This window comes from Exophiala bonariae, assembly GCF_035927105.1.
Source record: "Exophiala bonariae strain CCFEE 5792 chromosome Unknown scaffold_6, whole genome shotgun sequence".
Classification (NCBI taxonomy): Eukaryota; Fungi; Ascomycota; class Eurotiomycetes; order Chaetothyriales; family Herpotrichiellaceae; genus Exophiala; species Exophiala bonariae.
Window position 1 is genome coordinate 279908 of NW_027042481.1, and position 17612 is coordinate 297519.

Genomic DNA, 17612 nt, shown 5'->3' on the forward strand with positions numbered 1-17612 from the left:
CTCAAGTCAGAAGACAACATCTTGCTCAAAGAAAAGCAATCAGTCAGTCAGACAGTCCATCATGTCTGGGCTGTCCGCGACATACGTGCTTGACCCCGACCAGTCAGAGCCGGTAAAGTTCAATTACCAGACCGACAAATACCATGTCTGTCCCGACTGCGCAAGAGCTCATGAGCTGAGAACATGCAACGGAGAAATCACCATCACTTTCGAGTTTTGTGAGAACCATTTGGATGCGTGAGTTTTTCTCAGAATTCCTCTGAACACTTTCTCCCAGAATGCCCAAGCTTCTTGTTTTGCTTCTTGGACACTTTCGGTATCCTCACTTTCCGCACATGTCCCAAAAGCTTCCAGTATATTCCCTCGAGACTCCCTGCGCAGCTGATAGCATCGCCCCATGACTTTCACAATGCCTTTCCTCGATTCAGCGTTTGGATTTGCATGATATCGAGTCCCGCATGATTCTCCAATTTAACTTCCAGATCCGCAACTTTGACTAACGAGTGGCAATTCTCAGACCAAAGAACCCCTGCTTCGATCAAGTCCTCTTGGACGAGATTCGCGAAGACATTCATACACTTTACCCCTTCGATAGCTCACTTGATACGACGTCTGCAGAATGCAAACCTATCCTCTTGTATGCCGACTACTCATATGTCAGCAAATGGGACAAAACCAAACCAGCCGAACCAGTCATCTTCTACGCTCACACCAAAGGCTGCTCTCGAAGTGAGTCACCTGAAGTTCTCATCATCTCCGCCAATGCAATCGCCCTCATGGACGACATCGCGACCAAACGACTTCACAACATCATCACCATCCTCGACGCGAACATCCAAACCTCCGAGCACCCCAAACTCCTGGGAGAACGGACTCGCCTGGAATCCTGTCTCTCCGCATGCAAAACCGCCAAGGGCATGTACATGAAGCGTTGCAACGGGGAATACCGCAACTCTCTCGACGACGAGATTATTCCGGACCCAACTGAACCCAATGGCTACCGTCCCTCTGACATGGGCTATGCCATGCTTGATATGGAAGGCCCCTGCGAGAAAAAGCGCTGGACGTACGGCGACAACGGCTGGCCCAACCCAATCCCCACCACATTCACGTACAAGAAACTCAAGATCGAACTGGGCAAAGTCGCCGAAGGAAAGGCCACTGAGCATGACTTTCTCGTGACCGTATGGTACAGCACGCGCAGCGGCAAGAGAAGCGAGGCCTGGTTGAAGGAACGCCTGGAGCTGCAGCGTAAGTCCAAGTCCAGAGGCTAGGTAACAGTGGGAGCATTAGATCGCCAGAGAAAGGTAGAACGAGCTTGTGGTTCTTTATGGAAGAAGGAAGGGCCATCGATCATCGGGAAGAGGTCTAGAGCGTGCATGGTCATTCGAGGGTTTCAATTCCCTAAAGTGATTGGAGAAAAACCATGCTCGAAGCGTTCGAGACTCGTGCAAGTGGTGCGTTCAGTGTCCGTGTCTTCCAACTTCCTTCGCATGCACGAGCCGGCTAGTAGGAGAGCAAATGGCTATCCTCTTGATCAGAACAGGAGAGGACGATGGTTCCCCCATCGCATCGCATGGCATTGCAATACTAGGTTGACTCAAATCATACATGCACCTACCTTATGTGCAGCCCTCGATTCATTTCCATTCAATGCAATTCAATTCAGTTCAGTCAAACTCGACTTAGTTCCGCCAAATCAACCGCAACCATCCCCCTCCAACGTAATCTACCTAATCAACTTAACCCGACTCCATGAGGCCTCCACAAGATCCCCGTGCCAGTAATCCATGGATTCTGATAGCTAGTGAGCAACGCATCAAAATCACGACCAAGAGCAACCACACCCAAGGCCCGAATGTAACTTGGGTCCGTAGCATAGCATAGTATAGCATAGTATGCCGACCAACCGAAACACAGTAAGTAATTCCATAATCCACCGTCCGCCGGCTTCTCAACGAGCTATGTATGCATGCATGCACGACTTTTACATCAGCAGTATCGTTAGCCTTATATCTCCCACACACCTGAACCATCGAAGCGACAGTACATCATATCACAGCACAGCACAGCCTATATATCACTTCATGCCGTGTCTGCATAGATAGCTACATAACTGCAATTCTGCATCGCCCTGTATCCCTCTACCAGGCCGGGCCAGGCCACGCCACGCCACGGCACGCCTAGTCCTCCGTCCATCCACCCAATCCTCAGCCAGGGCCATCCTATCCTGTGGGCTTCAACTCTGCTCACTTGAGGTCACTACCTATCTCCGGCCTGATTCAGTCTTCCTATGGGTCGTGGTCCTGGTTTCGACGTACAGTATGTGTGTACATGGACGTACGTACGGATGGATGGTGGAGGTCAGAGAGTACTAGATGCTTCCTCGGTCGAGTGCGATGGCGAGACGTTCGATCGGTGAATATGAAAGACGAAAACCATGATTATGTTCGGGCTGTGCTATGCTAATCAGGGAATGAAATGATTGATCCAAAAAATATTGCACTTGAATGCGAGTTATTCTACATGGTTCGCTTTTAAATCGGAAGAGTTCGTGCATAGGTGATGTTATGGTCGAGGCCACCGTTTCTATCTGCTACAGAGGAAAATCCTTAAGGTGTGACAACACAAAATTCATGTTACAATTAAAAACAGCAAAATTGGAACTAAGTCTCGACTGATATTGCTATTCTTCTTTGTTTCTGAGTTTGAGTTTGGTCTAAAGAGTAGCTGACTCATTGGTGGAATCGGTTTGCACCGCAGCCCCGCAGATGTCTGCCATATCATCTGCAAAAACCTATCTTGGGATCGATGGATATCAAGAGGAAAGTATCTGGGAAGGAAAGGTCGAAGGTTACTCGGATGTGGCCCAGCTGTTCAAAAACCACCCACGCAATCCCCATTTTTAAGCACAGCCTGGGATATCACAAATGACGCCTCAGAAGAACTAAGAACCCAAACCGCTTACTCGGCCTTGTCGGCGGCGGCGGTAGGCTCTGGTGCAGCAGCATCTTCAGTGGCCTTTGGCTGCTCACTCGATTGACCCGCGGCTTCCTGTGGTTCTGCCTCAGAGGAGGTCCAGAGAGTCTGCAAAGTTGTTAGCAACAAGCTGGGCATGATCGAAGTGGGAACACATACCAAGTTGTCTCTCAGAAGTTGCATGATCAGTGTGGAATCCTTGTAGCTTTCCTCGCTGAGAGTATCAAGCTCGGCAATAGCATCGTCGAAGGCTTGCTTGGCAAGATGGCAAGCTTGATCAGGGGAGTTGAGAATCTCGTAGTAGAAGACGGAGAAGTTGAGGGCAAGACCAAGTCTAATAGGGTGGGTGGGAGCGAGATCGGTGGAGGCGACCTCGGTGGCAGCCTTATATGCCTCCAAGGACTTATCAGCAGATTCCTTTCGCTTATCGGCGGTAGCGAATTCGGCGAGGTAACGATGATAATCACCCTTCCTAAGAAAAAAGTTAGCACATGCAATGTTCTGGGTGGGAATGGCCTGTGATGTGCTGACATCTTGTGATAGAAGACTTTGGATTCGCCAGTTTGAGCGGACGCAATCAAATGCTTGTCAAGAACCTCAAGGATATCTTCGCAGATCTTGCCAAGTTCCTTTTCGATTGTTTGACGGTATTCTTTGATGAGCTTGACTTGGGGTTCATTGCCTTTGGATTCTTCCTTCTGCTCAATGGATGTGACGATTCTCCAGGAAGCACGTCGGGCTCCAATGACGTTCTTGTAGGCGACAGATAGAAGATTTCGCTCTTCAACTGAGAGCTCTTGATCTGCGGAAGCAACAACCTTCATGTTCTCAACCATTTCTGTTATGAATTCATCAGAGAAGATTCGAGGCGCAGTTCAAGTTTGACCCACCTTCATATCGCTCAGCTTGCTCGGCAAGCTTTGCCAGATAGACGGACTCCTCCACACCCATTTTGAGATTTACGACGTGGAAGGAGATGAATTAAATAACACCTATATGGACGAATGATCAGCGGATGTAATTTTGCGTGGCCCAAAATTCACAAGACGTCAAGAGATGCAAAATGCGGTGTGAACCAGAAGCAGAGAACAGTCTGCAAGCTCGATGAAAGAGAATGTGGTCGACCCTGTGCCTTTCCTGCGCATCCCGCCAAGTGTGGTGTCGATGCAGGTGACCATTGGGGAATACGAGCTTTGGAGGATGGAATTGACGTCAAACGTGGAGATTGCGTTGAGCAGGGCACATGGACGGTGATGAGGGAGGGAGGAATGGATAGAACAGTAGTGCCTCATGCAATCAAAGATGGGCATTGGTCTTGCGATCATAGGTATGATTCCTTGGAGCGCATTTGAACATAGAATGATCGCGGCTGAAGACGTGGGGCAGAAGGTACCCCCTTGTTGTGGGTTGAGATTGATCGGATCTTGCAGGGAAGCTTACCTTTCAAGGGAATTGAGAGACGAAGAAGACCAGAGGGTCAACGAAGAGGTGGATGAAGACGAGGAGGAGGAAAGGAAGAAGAGATTTGGAATGGAGTGGTAGAAGTGTGGGATTGAAAGAGAAGGTGGAAGTTGTTGTGTGTAAAGAACAGAACGCAGGCAGTAGGAGACACGGGATAGTGGCAGGAGCAGCAGGCGTAGTGGATAGTAAGTGGGCAAGAGCGGTAGGGGAAGCGAACCTGTTGGTATGGGCCAGAAGGGCAGGTAGGGCGCAGGTTTGTAGGGGAAGAGGGAAGGAGCAATCGGGCCAATGCCAATGTCAGTGGGCAACCACCTCAACGGGCAATCACAACCTGAAAAGACGCAATACTTGACCCGATCCGGCATGGCGCCATCTGTCTTCCCATGGTGACGTATGTACGGATCCTGAGTACGCCCAGTTGTATCAATAATCTCACTTCCTTCACCGAACTGTTGTTTTGAAAACCCAATTTTGGAAGCCTGAAACCTGAATCAGCCACATTTATTCGTGTGTTTCAGCTTCAAGCCTTGCCAATCCCAGGTCTCATGGCACCAATCTTAATTGACAGGACCTTGTTTGGCAGGCGGTTTGCTGGTAGTCCAACATTTGTTTCCATCAACATTTCTCGCCCAGCTATTCGCGTGTAGACATCGTAGTACTACTAGGGGCAGACTACGCCTGAATCTACCTGGATAGGCATCATAAATAGTCGCACATATTGATCGGAATGATGTAGCTGTGCAGCTGCTCGAACACCTAGGAGTAATTAGTTGTCAATGCCAGTCTGCCACCTCCTCAGGAGTCCCGTGTCACGTGATGATTAGCTTAGGGTCGTCATACCTACCAGGGCTGTTTGGTTGGCCCGTTTGCAACCTCAAGCGAGCTTCCGCAGGCACTGTCGAACAACCAATCTACCACTCGTGCACTCAAGAACACAATCCATCTCAACCATCGATTTGCATCCCAACCTCTCTTCCCCTTTCAGCCTCCACGATGCTACGAACACAAGTCGTCAAGCTCGCAAGAGCCACTCCTGTGGTGCGGAGATCTTTCTCCTCCACCGTCATGAGGGCTGCTGAAGGTGATACTGGTGCCCCAAGATCTGGTGGCTCAGCATCAAGGTATGTCAACATTAACAACTTGCCTTGTATCAGCGGGTATTCATCTATCTGGCCCTGGCTAACATGACGGTGACCAGTGATGCTTTCACCAAGCGTGAGCAAGCCAGCGAAGCAAAATATATCCGAGACAAGGAACTGGAAAGGTACGACGAGACTGCGTCGCTTCGTTACTCTTACAGCACATCAAACATTCTATCAAGGACTGTTGGCTAACAAGTATTCGACAAAATAGCATCAAGAAGCTGAAAGAGAAGCTTGAAGCTCAACGTGAGCACTTGAACAAGTTGGATCAACACATCAAAGATATGGAGGCTGAGAGATCTGGTGGCGAGCATCATTAAATTATAGCTTCTGCTTGCCCGAGAAACCCAACCACGATTGCGGCAACAAGGGAGGTGAAAGCCAGTCTGGACCGAACCATTGATACCACCGAGGCCGCATTTACGATGCACAGCTGTCAACCAGATGATCCTTTGGCAGTTCCGTTTGTACAGAACTTTGCAGGACCACAATGATAATTCTACTCTCCTCCGAGCATGTTTCCAACGAACTTCGAGGGTGTTATCTCTATTCTACACATTTGGATCGACTTCAGGTCGATAGATTTCATCACAAGCCTTCCGCCTCGCACCCTGTGATTGTGCCTCCCAGAAAGCCCGATACTAAACACCACTGAAACCTGACACCTTTCATTTCCGCCCCATATAGCTGCGGTAGAAATCCTGAACAGTAGTACTCCCACTACCGTTCGTTGATCCATTGAGATAACCCATACTGCTTGCAGACTTCTGGGCAGTAGCCACCTTTTCTTGAAGAGCTACTGTGCCTTGATCGATAGCTTGGAGCTGGATCAAGTGAGAATTGAGGATTTTCACAATTTGTGTAATCTGCCCATGGTTAGTAGGTCGGTCACAGTGTTGAGATGTGTTTTTCCTACCGGTTCATCGGCCTTGCCATTCTTGCTCAAGCTGGTATTGGCTGCATTCACTTCCTCCACCATACTTCCCAGATCACGTTCCATTTCCTCAAGTCGCTCTCCAAGCTTCTCCGCCAGCTTGTATGTTCGTTCTCGTTCTTGATCAGGTCCTCCCAATTCATTAGCATTTCCACCATCCTTGGCCAAAATCTCATCAACATCGTTTTCATATTTCGTTAGCCAGCTTTCCAACTCGGCTTGCTGGTTCTCAATCGCAGAAAGTTGCATGTCGACACTCATGGTCTGTCGCTCACATGTCCGCGTTCGCACATACAGCTTGTCAATCTTGGATGAATTGTCCACAATGATCTGATCCCACCGTGCAATGGTCTCGGCATCGTCTTTGAACTCTTTGGAATACCGTGACATGTCCGTTGCCCACCGTGTCAGAATCTCATCCATGGTTTTGTTGCGGAGACGCGATTGTGCAGGAGGTGCAGGTCCCGTAGTCGAAGTCTGAGCACCTACTGCTGCAGATCCTGTGAGACCAGCTCCTGAGAGCCCTGTGGATGTTGTTCCAGCAGTAGGACCAGGTTGTGACGTTGAAGAAGAGGTGGCTGTGGCAGCCCCAAGGCCAAACAGCGGTGTCGCAGTAGTCGTTGATGTTCCTGATTGCGAAGCTGAGGTGGTTGTTTTGGGACCAAAACTGAAACCGCCAGTTGCAGCAGATTGGCTTGCTGCTGGCGGTTGTGACGTCGAGACAGCTGTTGCAGAAGGGAACGAGAATGGAGCCGCTGTCGAAGTAGTTGTGGCCGCAGCCGGAGTGTTGGCAGTGGACGTAGCAGCAGAAGTACCTGCGCCACCTAGGTTGAGACCTCCAAAAAGAGGCTTCTGAGCAGTACCCGTACCCGCTGGTGGTGTTGGTCCTGAAGCGGGTGTAGAGGCTGGCGCGAATGGAGATGCTTTGTTTGCTCCGCCACTTTCCGGCACTGCGGGTTTGGAGAACAAGCTTGATGTGGTTTGTGTGGCGGGTTGTGCGCCTCCAAACAACGGAGTCGAAGACGTGGGTTGAGTAGGGGCTTGTGCAGGTGCAGCTGATGTCGAGGCCGACGACGCAGGCGCTCCGAAAGAGAACCCGGGCTTAGCTTGTGATGCAGCACCCCCAGCGAGTGAAGGCGCGGGAGTGTCTGCAGGTTTGGAGGGGGCTCCGAAGCTGAAGGGACTCGCAGCAGGCTTAGATCCTAGAATTCCACCAGCGGGCTGGGTAGGAGCTGGCGAAGGAGCAGCTGCAGCAGCAGGTTTTCCGAAGCTGAACCCAGAACTTTGACTTGACTCTTGTGCAGGTTTGGGAGCAAAGAGTCCAGCCCCGCCAGTGCTGGCTCCAAAGGTGTTTGTGGATGGTGGAGGCCCAGCAGGCGTGGTGGAAGGATTGCCAAAACTGAAAAGACCACCACCAGAGGCTGGAGCAGGTGTTGTTGAGCCAAAAAGAGACGGTGCAGATGTTGTTGGTGCAGCTGACTTATCTGGAGTGCCAAATCCCGCAAAAAGCGACTTCGGTGCCTCATTAGGTTTGTTCTCTGCTGGTTTATTCTGGCCAAATGAGAATCCACCACCGCTTGCAGCGCCTGTAGCGCCTGCATTGCCAAACAGCCCCGGAGACGCAGGCTTGTTTGCTGCTGACGAGGACTGTGAGGGAGCGCCAAAACTAAACCCAGTCGTGCTGCCAGTGGCCGGAGCAGTTGTGCCTGTATTGCCAAACAAGGAACCGCCGGAGGTTGCTGGTTTGTTTGCTGTTCCAAACAATGATTGCCCGGTAGCACCACTTGAAGACGCGGGCGCGCCGAAGCTGAAGGGTGAAGTCATATTTTGTGTATGTCTTTTAACGCAGGCTTGGGTGATACTAGGAAATGGGCATTGCCGCAGAAAAGGTGAGGCGCACAGGAGGGTGACAGATCAACTAAGATGAAAGTGCTGGATTGCGCAAGTTGATGGAGAAGAGAAGGAGGATGCAAGGCGTTGTAGAAGAACTGCGCTGCTGTTGAGATGGAGATGTTTGGTGAAGTCCCTGGTTTGACGCGCTTGTGGTGATTCTCTGGAGGCAGGCGCGATGGGGACAAAAATGTATCCATCCAAACTAAACTGAATCGCAGTCAGTCGCGGCGGCTACCGCTGCGTCTGCGGCTAGTAGTTCGCGGGGCGGCTGTTCCCAATGGAGAATCGGGATGCCAAACCCCCAAACTATCAAACTCCGGTCAGTCAACCACCATTGTAACTGGCACCACCCTCAATGCCTACGGAGCACCTCTTTCTCAGCCTCTCTAATCCTACCTTCTGTAGCTGAATGCTATTGATTCATCTCACTAAATACCTGGTCTTGGTTGCTTTTACATCTCTATAAAAGTACAATGTCAAGACCAGCCTCAAGAAACAGCCTTGAACCCCCTAGGAAGAGTGTCGAATTGCAAGATCCCGGCGCTCATGATCGTAAGCCGGGTCAATCATGATCCTTAGTCGCATGCTAAAGTTCTTCCAGTGTCCTCCGATGGTGAAGAATACTTCTCGGATGCTTCTGAAGGCCGAAGAAGGTCCAGACCAGTCACTCCTGCTTCACCAATCCCTAGAACCCGCGTAGAGCGCATCGATAATGAACCCAGTTATGGCGAGGTCCCTGGAACCCCTGCCTACTCAAAGCGGATCCTTGATGCTGTACCCGATGAGGTCGAAGTTCTCTCTCCTGAGCCCGGGCTCAGAAGTAAAAGAAGCAGCCAGTATCTGGAGCCTCCCAGGAGCCCAGGGGGAACCCTCATACCTCGCACAGTGGTGGAGAAGTTAGACCCAGAAGGCACAAGTTATGGCGAAGAGCCGGGCACTTCTGCATATATCAAGAGACAAATGGATGCCGCCCCAGACGTCATTCTCAAGACACCTGCCCCAGGCAAGCGAGCAAGCTATACTGAAGACTCCCAACCCACATCCGGCCACCAACGCTCGACCTCCAACTTTTCTATTCCCGAGACCATAATCACTCCCGTGGATGACAAGCCTGCCCATGGTGAGATTCCAGGAACAGCTGCACAAAAGAAACGCGCCTTGGATGCCTCGCCCGATTTCCGGGAGAAGCCCACCGATCAAGGTAATCCCAACGTTTAACGTCGCAACCCAGGAGGGCCATTGACCTCATCCAGGGTCACCCTCTCTCGAAAGCTCGATGAAACATTCAAGAAAGGCATCAATGCCTCAGCACGATGATGATGATAACGACGACGATGACAACGACGATGGAAATGATGACTCCAATAGTGAGGAGGGTCGAAACGACATGGGAGATGATTTTGATGACTTTGAGGAAGGTGCTCAAGCCGGGGCTGATGACGACTTTGGGGATTTCGATGAAGAATTCCAGGAGCCTGAAGCTGAAGCTGAAGCGGATACTGTGAAGACACCTCCTGTATCTACCTCACAAACCAATTTCATACCTGCCGAGACTTTCGTGAGTCGAACGTGTTCCTACCTTTCATTATTTCCCTTTATTTGTGCTGATAGTCGTCTGCATCCAGCCCCTGATAAACTTCGACGCTTTATCATCTCTACCTGATCTACTTGTTGCCACACAAGCGCATCTCGATGCTATGTTCCCGAAGTCTACTGGCGAAATAATCGCATCAATTCAACAGCCGGATCCTATTCCTGAATCATCACCAATTTTCCCTTCAGACCGCTCACGTTCCCTTTGGAAACAACTTGTAACACCACCTCCACTCCAACCACCCAACTGGACCCAATCTCGGATTAGACGACTCTTTCTCGTCAGCCTAGGAGTTCCAGTTGACTTGGACGAAATACTACCTCCGTCGAAGCAGAAAAAGCTGATACTCCCTGACATCAACTTGGAACCATCATCACGCAAGTCTGAATCCGACAAGGCTCTAGGATCTGTCGCACGACTTAAGGCTCAGGCGGCCAACGATTCCACTGGTTCAGTGGATAGCACGCAGTCTGGTACGAAAGAGCGATCCAGTCGTCCCAAACGTTCCAAAGGTGCACCACCACCACCGGAACTTGACCTTGTTTCTGTCAAACGACTATGTGCAACTACGGACGAAAAACTGGATGGATTTACAGATGAAGAGCTACAAGCCCACGTGAAACAGTTGACGGAGACATCAGAGAAGACATCAGAGTTATTAGAATACTGGCTCAAGAGGAGAGATGGTCTCAGGAAAGAAAAAGAGGCTTTTGAAGGTGTCATTGAGAACCTTGTAAGGCATGCTAGAAGGGTGAGAAAATAAGATGAACCGCATCACACATACAAGTGTATTAGCCTAGTATGCTAGATCTGCAACCTCCCACAATCATCGATGAACTGTGCCGAAAGAGGTACCTTTATGCCAATACTCGGGCTCCTAATCCGCGGTGTACCATAGAATGAGCAACGACGAGGACAGTCTCGATCGTCCAATGTGGTATTAATCTTAGTGTCCAAACCCGGAAAATCGACGCACATGCGAGCCCGAGGCGCGAGTAACTGGCAGCCATCAACATCAAGCCGGGGGGGCCAAGACGGTTGGTTCACAGCGTCCTCGTACTCCGGAACAATAGCGTGAAGGATGCGAATTCCGTAGCACGAAGTCCAACCCCGAGAAGGCTAGCCAGCACGCCCATGATTCGACGCACCCCGGCACCGAGGCGGAAATGTTCATCCCAGAAACCACTGCTGGCTGGCGAAAATGCAGGTCCATCGCTTCTTCTGGCCTGTGGAATTGCTGTTTCTGGACATGGCAGGGATGGCTCCGTGCTTCTTTGGAAGGAATTAGCATCATCCACGGAAGTGCCTGAAGGGGGTCGGACATGGAGGGCACCCAGTGGGTTTGGCTGGTTCCACGGTGAATGCTCTTTTACTGGGCGAGATACAATAATGCCTGTGCATGGACTGCGGAGATGGATTTTTCGCTGGCAGTAGAGGAGTTCATAGGTCATCGATGGCGTAGTTATTCCAATTGTCCAATGAGTACCTAAATATACAACATTACTGTAACCAGAATCAGCCCCAAATATGGCTTCGCCAGAGCCCATTTCGTTCCTTGAAGGTCAAGTCCATCCCTCAACAAGCGGTAGGTCGGGATATAGCATTGTAAGAGTGTCATTGTCACTTTCCCAGTATGGTAGGCTGCTCCCATGCCAATGACGATCCCGACATCCACTGCCTGGAGTTACCGTCCGGCGCAAGACAACTGCATGCTTCAGAAGTACCTAGGTAGTCCCCCTTGCCAACCACTATGGACCTGTTGGGGGCACCAGGAGAATGCTAGCGGCCAATTCGTGAATGTAGCTAACATTCGCTTGATCACCCGCGCCCAGCATTTCCACCGCCGCCGTGGCAGTTGAGGAGACCGAAATGGAAACTGACGTTCCATCAGCCAAAACTGCTGACGAAATGGGCAGAACCAAACACCCTTCATTATGTGAGTACAAACACGAACGACAGAGTCGCTAAAGTACCCGAATCCCTTGTTGCTCCAGCACTAATAAGGTAAGTGTAGGGTTGGCTCATACTGCTTGCATTGGGTGCATCCAGCGAGAGAAGCTGCTAGGCTTGAGGCGCTTCCACATGAGACACAACGTCATTAGTGTGGCTCGGCTTCACCTCTCAGTGTCAGCGTAGCTCCTCAAAAGCTCTGACGGTTGAATAGTCGGGGACGCCTGGGAAGGATAGCTGAGTGTGATTGGTGGTCTAGCCACGAGTAGATCATCCACATTTGATGGTTGGCCTGTTACTCAGGGTTTCATTATCTTGAAAGGATGTGCTTCCGTGTTGAACACCCAGTCGTCAAGACTAACAAGATCAGGCGAGGAGAATATGAGGTATAAGTACTTCAGTGTCTCAGCAAGCCAAAAGCTCTAGTGAAGATAAGGTCAGCTCAGTACAGTAGAAATTGACTTTGGTTGACTTACTTCCATCGAGTTCCGTTGTGATGGCTGACCCGAAACGGTGACATTGTCGATCGCAGCGTTCCAAAGGGCGTAGAAGTGGCGGTTTCTATAGCTTGAAACATGTCCCACGCTGCGTTCTGGAACTCCTCCAGACCAGTGATTCGGTACAGCACGAATGCACTCTCAATAGCTTCGGGGCGAAGGATATAAGATGGTACTCGAGCATTACGAAATCCTTTTGGCAGTGACAAATGACCTTCTTGATCATCTGCGACAGCCTGCTGCCATCTTCCCTCGTCCCATACGCAGCCAGCTAGAGTGTTGCACGTTACCAGACTGAAGATCTCGGGCATGATACCTGTGGGGAAAGCCTTGTATGCCCAGATACAGCCTTTAGTGAGTTTAATGCCGATGTCGATATGCTCCTGGTTATTGAAGAAACGACCACCAAGAGCAAACATCCCGCCCGTGAAACACGCAAGGTGTTGTCCTTCCGGATCGAGCCAGGAGGGCGATTCGACGTGGTAGGTACCTGTGAAAAAAATATCGTCGTTGTTTGGGGTCATGGGCCTATATGACAGTTTATTCTTGATCGCTTCGGCCGCAGCTAAATACATGTCTGCGTATCTTGAGTCGCTACCACCAAGTAAAGGATGCATTTTGAGGAGATATTCGTACAAAGAGTCGGCTAGCGCTCCGAGTGTAAAGGTATTGTCTTCTGTGAGGATCCCTTCCTTTAGATTGAAAAAGGTTGGCCACATACCAGGTAATACTGTAGCATTTTCGGTCTGGTGCAGCAGGCTTGAAACTTTCGAAACAGCGTCATGGTATTTTGGATCGTGAGTAAGCTGAGAGAGTCGTGTGAATTCCATTGATAAGCTCCCAAGACTAGCTGATGGCTGATGAGTGTCGGCGATCAGCTGACCATTCTTTGCTTTCTCGAATCTACCCAGAATGCAGGTAGTCGAATAGGCGTATCAAACCCCGTGTACAGCATATCCCCTAACTGAACAGCCTTCTCCAGAAGAATATGTTCGTTACTCAGCTGGTATGCGGCGAGAAGGCCTCCTAAGTGGCGAATGGTGGTCTCGAAGAGGTTGCATGCCGTTTCTTCGGTCTCAGCCCAATCGATCATCGCTACCGCTTGAACTGCCTCCCAAAACTCCTGCTTCAAGTCCATGATCCACAGCGTATCCAATGAATCAACCAATGTTGCTGCCCAGCCACCAAATGTGTTCTTACCCTTGGCGGAGAGGGGAGTAAGCTCGTCTTTCATCCATGCATACTCTTTGTAACTCTTCCAGCCTCTCTGGAAAGTTTTTTTTGATGGCATGACGCCGACTCTCTTGCACTTTTCGGTGAGAAGCCTTCTTCTTGGGAAAGTTGTGCTGGACACGCTGGAGGCGTTGAATTCTACCCGATGGCCTGGGACTCAGAGGTCTCGGATCATGAAATGGCCTCAAGGCCGACCAATCGAAGCTGCTCTTGGTGACATTAAGTGTTGGTCGCCTCTCCTCCTCAGTATGAGGAAACAGGGAGAAGAGCAAGGCCAAAAACACAATGACTATGATCAAATAACGAGTCGAAGATACACGGCCGAGAAGCATTCCGGTAAATTGAGACCAAACCGAAATGCTTGAGAGTGGATGCTGATAATCATGAACAATGTGTATTCTTTGGCGCTTCAGGTTAGAACCTGAATCAAGCCGATCTGAAAGCGGTGCGCACTGCAGTGTTACACCGGTATTTGCCTAAGAATTTAGGTGGGGCCTAGTCAACATTCCGGAGCTTCATATGGACAGGGGACAACGTGGTCCTGGGAGAGTATGATGAAAACAAAGTTATCGGTCGAAGTAATACTCAGTTTCTTGAAGCAAACCTTAGAAACTCGCATGTCCAACGACCGATATGGTGTTCTTTTCGTTCCAATCAACAGCCCATCAGGATTTCGCCTTCTCGATACCAGGAGTTGGAGATTAAACAGCAACCCTAGGTCGATATTTTTGAATGTCAGAGGATCTAATGGTCGATCAAGATTCCAATAGCCTCGCTCCCCGACAAGGAAATCCATTCACAAATAGCTCAACTGCTAGCATTCCTGACTCGGACTGTAACAACACCTTTCTTTCTCGTTCAGCTGTCGAGGTAGCAAGAATTGTCTGCAAACATTAAATCTCGGACTGTTAGGCTCCGATGCATTTTGAACGAGAATTTAGAGAGCTCCAACGAGATCTCGAATTTTGACGGCGGCAAGACCCACACAATGTGACCATTAAATTGAAATGGTGAGAATCTCTCTGTGTGAGATGTAGGTTGAAGTAAGGGATTGTGTTGTTGCTAGTGACAAAAGCGGCGCCAAACTTTTGATGATCGGCTAAACTAGCGGGACGCCAGCTTATTTGGCTCCAGAACTACCTAGGTAGTTACAGCAAGTTCGATCCCTCAGGCCTACCAAAGATACCTACCTAGGTAGATGAAACCTGCCTCTCCGGTATTGCGTTGCGTGAAAACGGCTCCCAGCGACCTAGGTATTCTCAGCAGTCACGATCTAGGACAAGCGTCGCCAAATATCAGCTTACAGACTTTGGACCTGGTACCGGAAGCGACGTGATTAGAATTGGGTGCCAACGACTCTGGCATGATTTACTCTGTGGCTGTCATAGAGTATCCTGATTCTGGAGAAGTCGTTCGAGTCGTTTGGAATGTCAGCCAATCCACTGAAAAGACCACGACAAGATCCGGTATCGTGTCGATTTTGTCGTTCCAAAAAGCTCAAATGTAACCGCGAGTCTCCGTGTTCCAATTGTGCGACTCGAGGTCTCGAGTGTGAGATTCAAAGTCCTAGTAAGTTGTGACAGTCGTAGGAATCCCCGAGGGAGAACATTAATAGCAGCTCATCTCTCGCATCTGCCAAGGAGTGGCCAACTATGGATAACTGACCAGAGAGCAGGTCACTTACCGCGACTGCCAGCAGAAACGGATGCCCAGAATGCATCTATCTTACAGAGGCTGAAGCGGCTGGAAGAAGTGGTTCTTGGTTCGCCTCATTCTGCATATCACACAGCAAGTGGGCCTCCGCTCCCTCCAGCAATGACTAGTGAGATGGTACTTCCCTCTAAGACTGTCTCTCCGTGGGCATCGGAATACGAAGAAGCTGTTCAGTCGCTTGAGGGCACTGGCACTCGTGATACGAATTTCTGGCTAGGACCTCGCGGCCAATGCTTCACAGTTCAGACACTTCCTATATCCGATATTTCGGCCATTTATCTCCATCGATCAAGTGGTCATCATGCCCTTTCTCAATCCGAGCGAAGATGTTTTTATCTGCCCTCAAGCACAGACGCAAACATTCTTCTCGACATGTACCTTCGTTATATTGACAGCCTCCAACATGTATTATATCTACCACGCATTAAAACAATGATGGATGATATTTATTCCCATTACCAAGATCCGGAGCAACTAGTCTCTGGACAACTCGCACTATTGTTGGCGATACTCGCAAGTGCGGCAGCAATGTACCAGTACTTTGTCACCGAGGTACAACTTGAAGCGTCAGAGACTGATGCCCTCCATTCGTCGCTGTTTTGGACCAATAGTGCTTTGGAGATGTTGGAAATCTCTCGTCGAACTTCTGCCGGTCAGATTGAGGATGTCCAAGCCACGATACTCTTGTCATTCCTCCTGTATCATCTTGAAGGATTTTCTGTGCGAACCCGAGGTCTTTTTAGTTCGGCCCTCTGTGCCGCGCGTGAGCTTTCGCTGCACAAAATAGATGGTCCAGGTATTCGATCTTCAGAATTTCGGGCCCGTGAAGACCCGGTATATCTTGAAGTGAAGAGGAGAATTATCTGGCATGTCGTTGCCACTGATTGGTGAGCATCCTTGAGTCCTTCAATTTGCCGAGCTGCCAATTTAAGTCTCCTGTTCTCTACCGAATACAGTTGACACGAACTATACTGATGACCACTTAGGCTTCTCGCACTCAGTGGCGGTCCTCAGGAAGGGACCTATACGATGCAGACCCGGCATATGCTGGTGAATCGACCAAGAAACGTCGATGATGACGATATTACGCAAGATCCTAGTCTCGACCAACCAATATCATCCCCTAGCACAATGTCATACTACTTACAGCGCATCAATCTGGCCGATTTATGCCGAAGTGTCGCCGATGCAATCCCTTTATTGAGCGTGGATATCTCTGCAATAGATTACAAGGACATCATTACTCTGGACCGACGGTTTGAGGCGTTGTTGGAAGGTTTGCCATACTTTTTAAAAACTGACGAGCACAACCGGAAGAGGAGTGAAGATGTCTTGTTAAAGTACCCTCAATTACGGGCTCAAAGATTCTCGTTTGCAATGGTAGCACTTACAAGACGTTGCAAACTACACCAGCCCTTTCTCATTAGAGGGTCCGTTCACCAAGAGTACAAATATTCGAGGGAAGTTTCACTCAGATCAGCGCGCAGTGTGATCAAGATGAAAAGAGTGGTTGAACAAGAATCGGGACCACTGTTCGGGACTGATGTGAAACTCACGGGGATCTCTCACCACATCTTCATGGCGACAATAGTTTTGGTGACCGATTTGTGTTTTAACCGTGGCCGCGAAGATGATGATGAACGCAAGACTGAAGTCATCGAAGCCTTGAAATTGCTTGAAGAAGCCAAATGTCGGTCCCAGATTGTCAGCAAATTTGTCGAATCGTTGGAGAATGTTCTTCGAAAGCACAAAGTCCGCCTGCTCAACCGCCGGTGTACTGGCGACGATAACGATCGTTCGAACACTGAGGGTGATCGGCCTCTTTTGAAGTCACAAACCATAGAAGAGCAGATTGGCATCGTTCCAGAGCCCTGGGACAGTCTTGAAGATCCGATGAGCTATCCCTCCGAGATCGACTCGGTGTGGAGAGACTATGTTCAACTGGGTCCGAATTTAGAGATGCCGGAGTGGGACAGCCTTTTCTCTGACCTTGATAGCACTTTTCACTAGCTAGAACGAAGTACACAGGTACTACTTGTGTTGCAATGCATACCTACAGTAGGTGCACTTCCGCAAGGCTGACGTCCAAATACGGCTAGCTTATGAATTCACTCTTGAGGCGGCGGGCTTGGCGCAGGCTGGAGCGAGAGTCGCAATCACTCCAAATGCCTATGGCCAGTGCATGTCGATGATCTTGATAGACTTGTAAACATCTA

General features: G+C 49.8%; 7 protein-coding genes across 7 annotated transcripts; 4 read left to right on the forward strand and 3 right to left on the reverse strand.

Moving 5' to 3' along the window:
- Positions 1-61: 61 nt before the first annotated feature.
- On the forward strand, positions 62-1274 carry LTR84_011563 (uncharacterized protein; the record flags this gene model as incomplete). Its single annotated transcript, XM_064855092.1, has 2 exons — positions 62-237; positions 518-1274. The coding sequence occupies 2 exons, from the start codon at positions 62-64 to the stop codon at positions 1272-1274; spliced, it is 933 nt and encodes a 310-aa protein (XP_064708681.1).
- A 1690-nt stretch (positions 1275-2964) lies between these two features.
- Positions 2965-3930, reverse strand: LTR84_011564 (uncharacterized protein; the record flags this gene model as incomplete). Its single annotated transcript, XM_064855093.1, has 4 exons — positions 2965-3087; positions 3139-3451; positions 3511-3817; positions 3870-3930. The coding sequence occupies 4 exons, from the start codon at positions 3928-3930 to the stop codon at positions 2965-2967; spliced, it is 804 nt and encodes a 267-aa protein (XP_064708682.1).
- Positions 3931-5433: 1503 nt separating this feature from the next.
- LTR84_011565 (uncharacterized protein) lies at positions 5434-5902 on the forward strand (the record flags this gene model as incomplete). The annotated part of the gene is made up of 3 exons (XM_064855094.1): positions 5434-5561; positions 5639-5704; positions 5794-5902. 3 exons carry the CDS (start codon positions 5434-5436, stop codon positions 5900-5902), a joined length of 303 nt encoding a protein of 100 aa, XP_064708683.1.
- Positions 5903-6432: 530 nt separating this feature from the next.
- Positions 6433-8340, reverse strand: LTR84_011566 (uncharacterized protein; the record flags this gene model as incomplete). The annotated part of the gene is made up of 1 exon (XM_064855095.1): positions 6433-8340. One exon carries the CDS (start codon positions 8338-8340, stop codon positions 6433-6435), a length of 1908 nt encoding a protein of 635 aa, XP_064708684.1.
- A 542-nt stretch (positions 8341-8882) lies between these two features.
- LTR84_011567 (uncharacterized protein) lies at positions 8883-10766 on the forward strand (the record flags this gene model as incomplete). Its single annotated transcript, XM_064855096.1, has 4 exons — positions 8883-8961; positions 9011-9610; positions 9663-9967; positions 10035-10766. The coding sequence occupies 4 exons, from the start codon at positions 8883-8885 to the stop codon at positions 10764-10766; spliced, it is 1716 nt and encodes a 571-aa protein (XP_064708685.1).
- A 1584-nt stretch (positions 10767-12350) lies between these two features.
- On the reverse strand, positions 12351-13741 carry LTR84_011568 (uncharacterized protein; the record flags this gene model as incomplete). Its single annotated transcript, XM_064855097.1, has 3 exons — positions 12351-12375; positions 12430-13307; positions 13358-13741. 3 exons carry the CDS (start codon positions 13739-13741, stop codon positions 12351-12353), a joined length of 1287 nt encoding a protein of 428 aa, XP_064708686.1.
- Positions 13742-15828: 2087 nt separating this feature from the next.
- LTR84_011569 (uncharacterized protein) lies at positions 15829-17406 on the forward strand (the record flags this gene model as incomplete). The annotated part of the gene is made up of 2 exons (XM_064855098.1): positions 15829-16283; positions 16383-17406. 2 exons carry the CDS (start codon positions 15829-15831, stop codon positions 17404-17406), a joined length of 1479 nt encoding a protein of 492 aa, XP_064708687.1.
- Between the last annotated feature and the right edge of the window lie 206 nt (positions 17407-17612).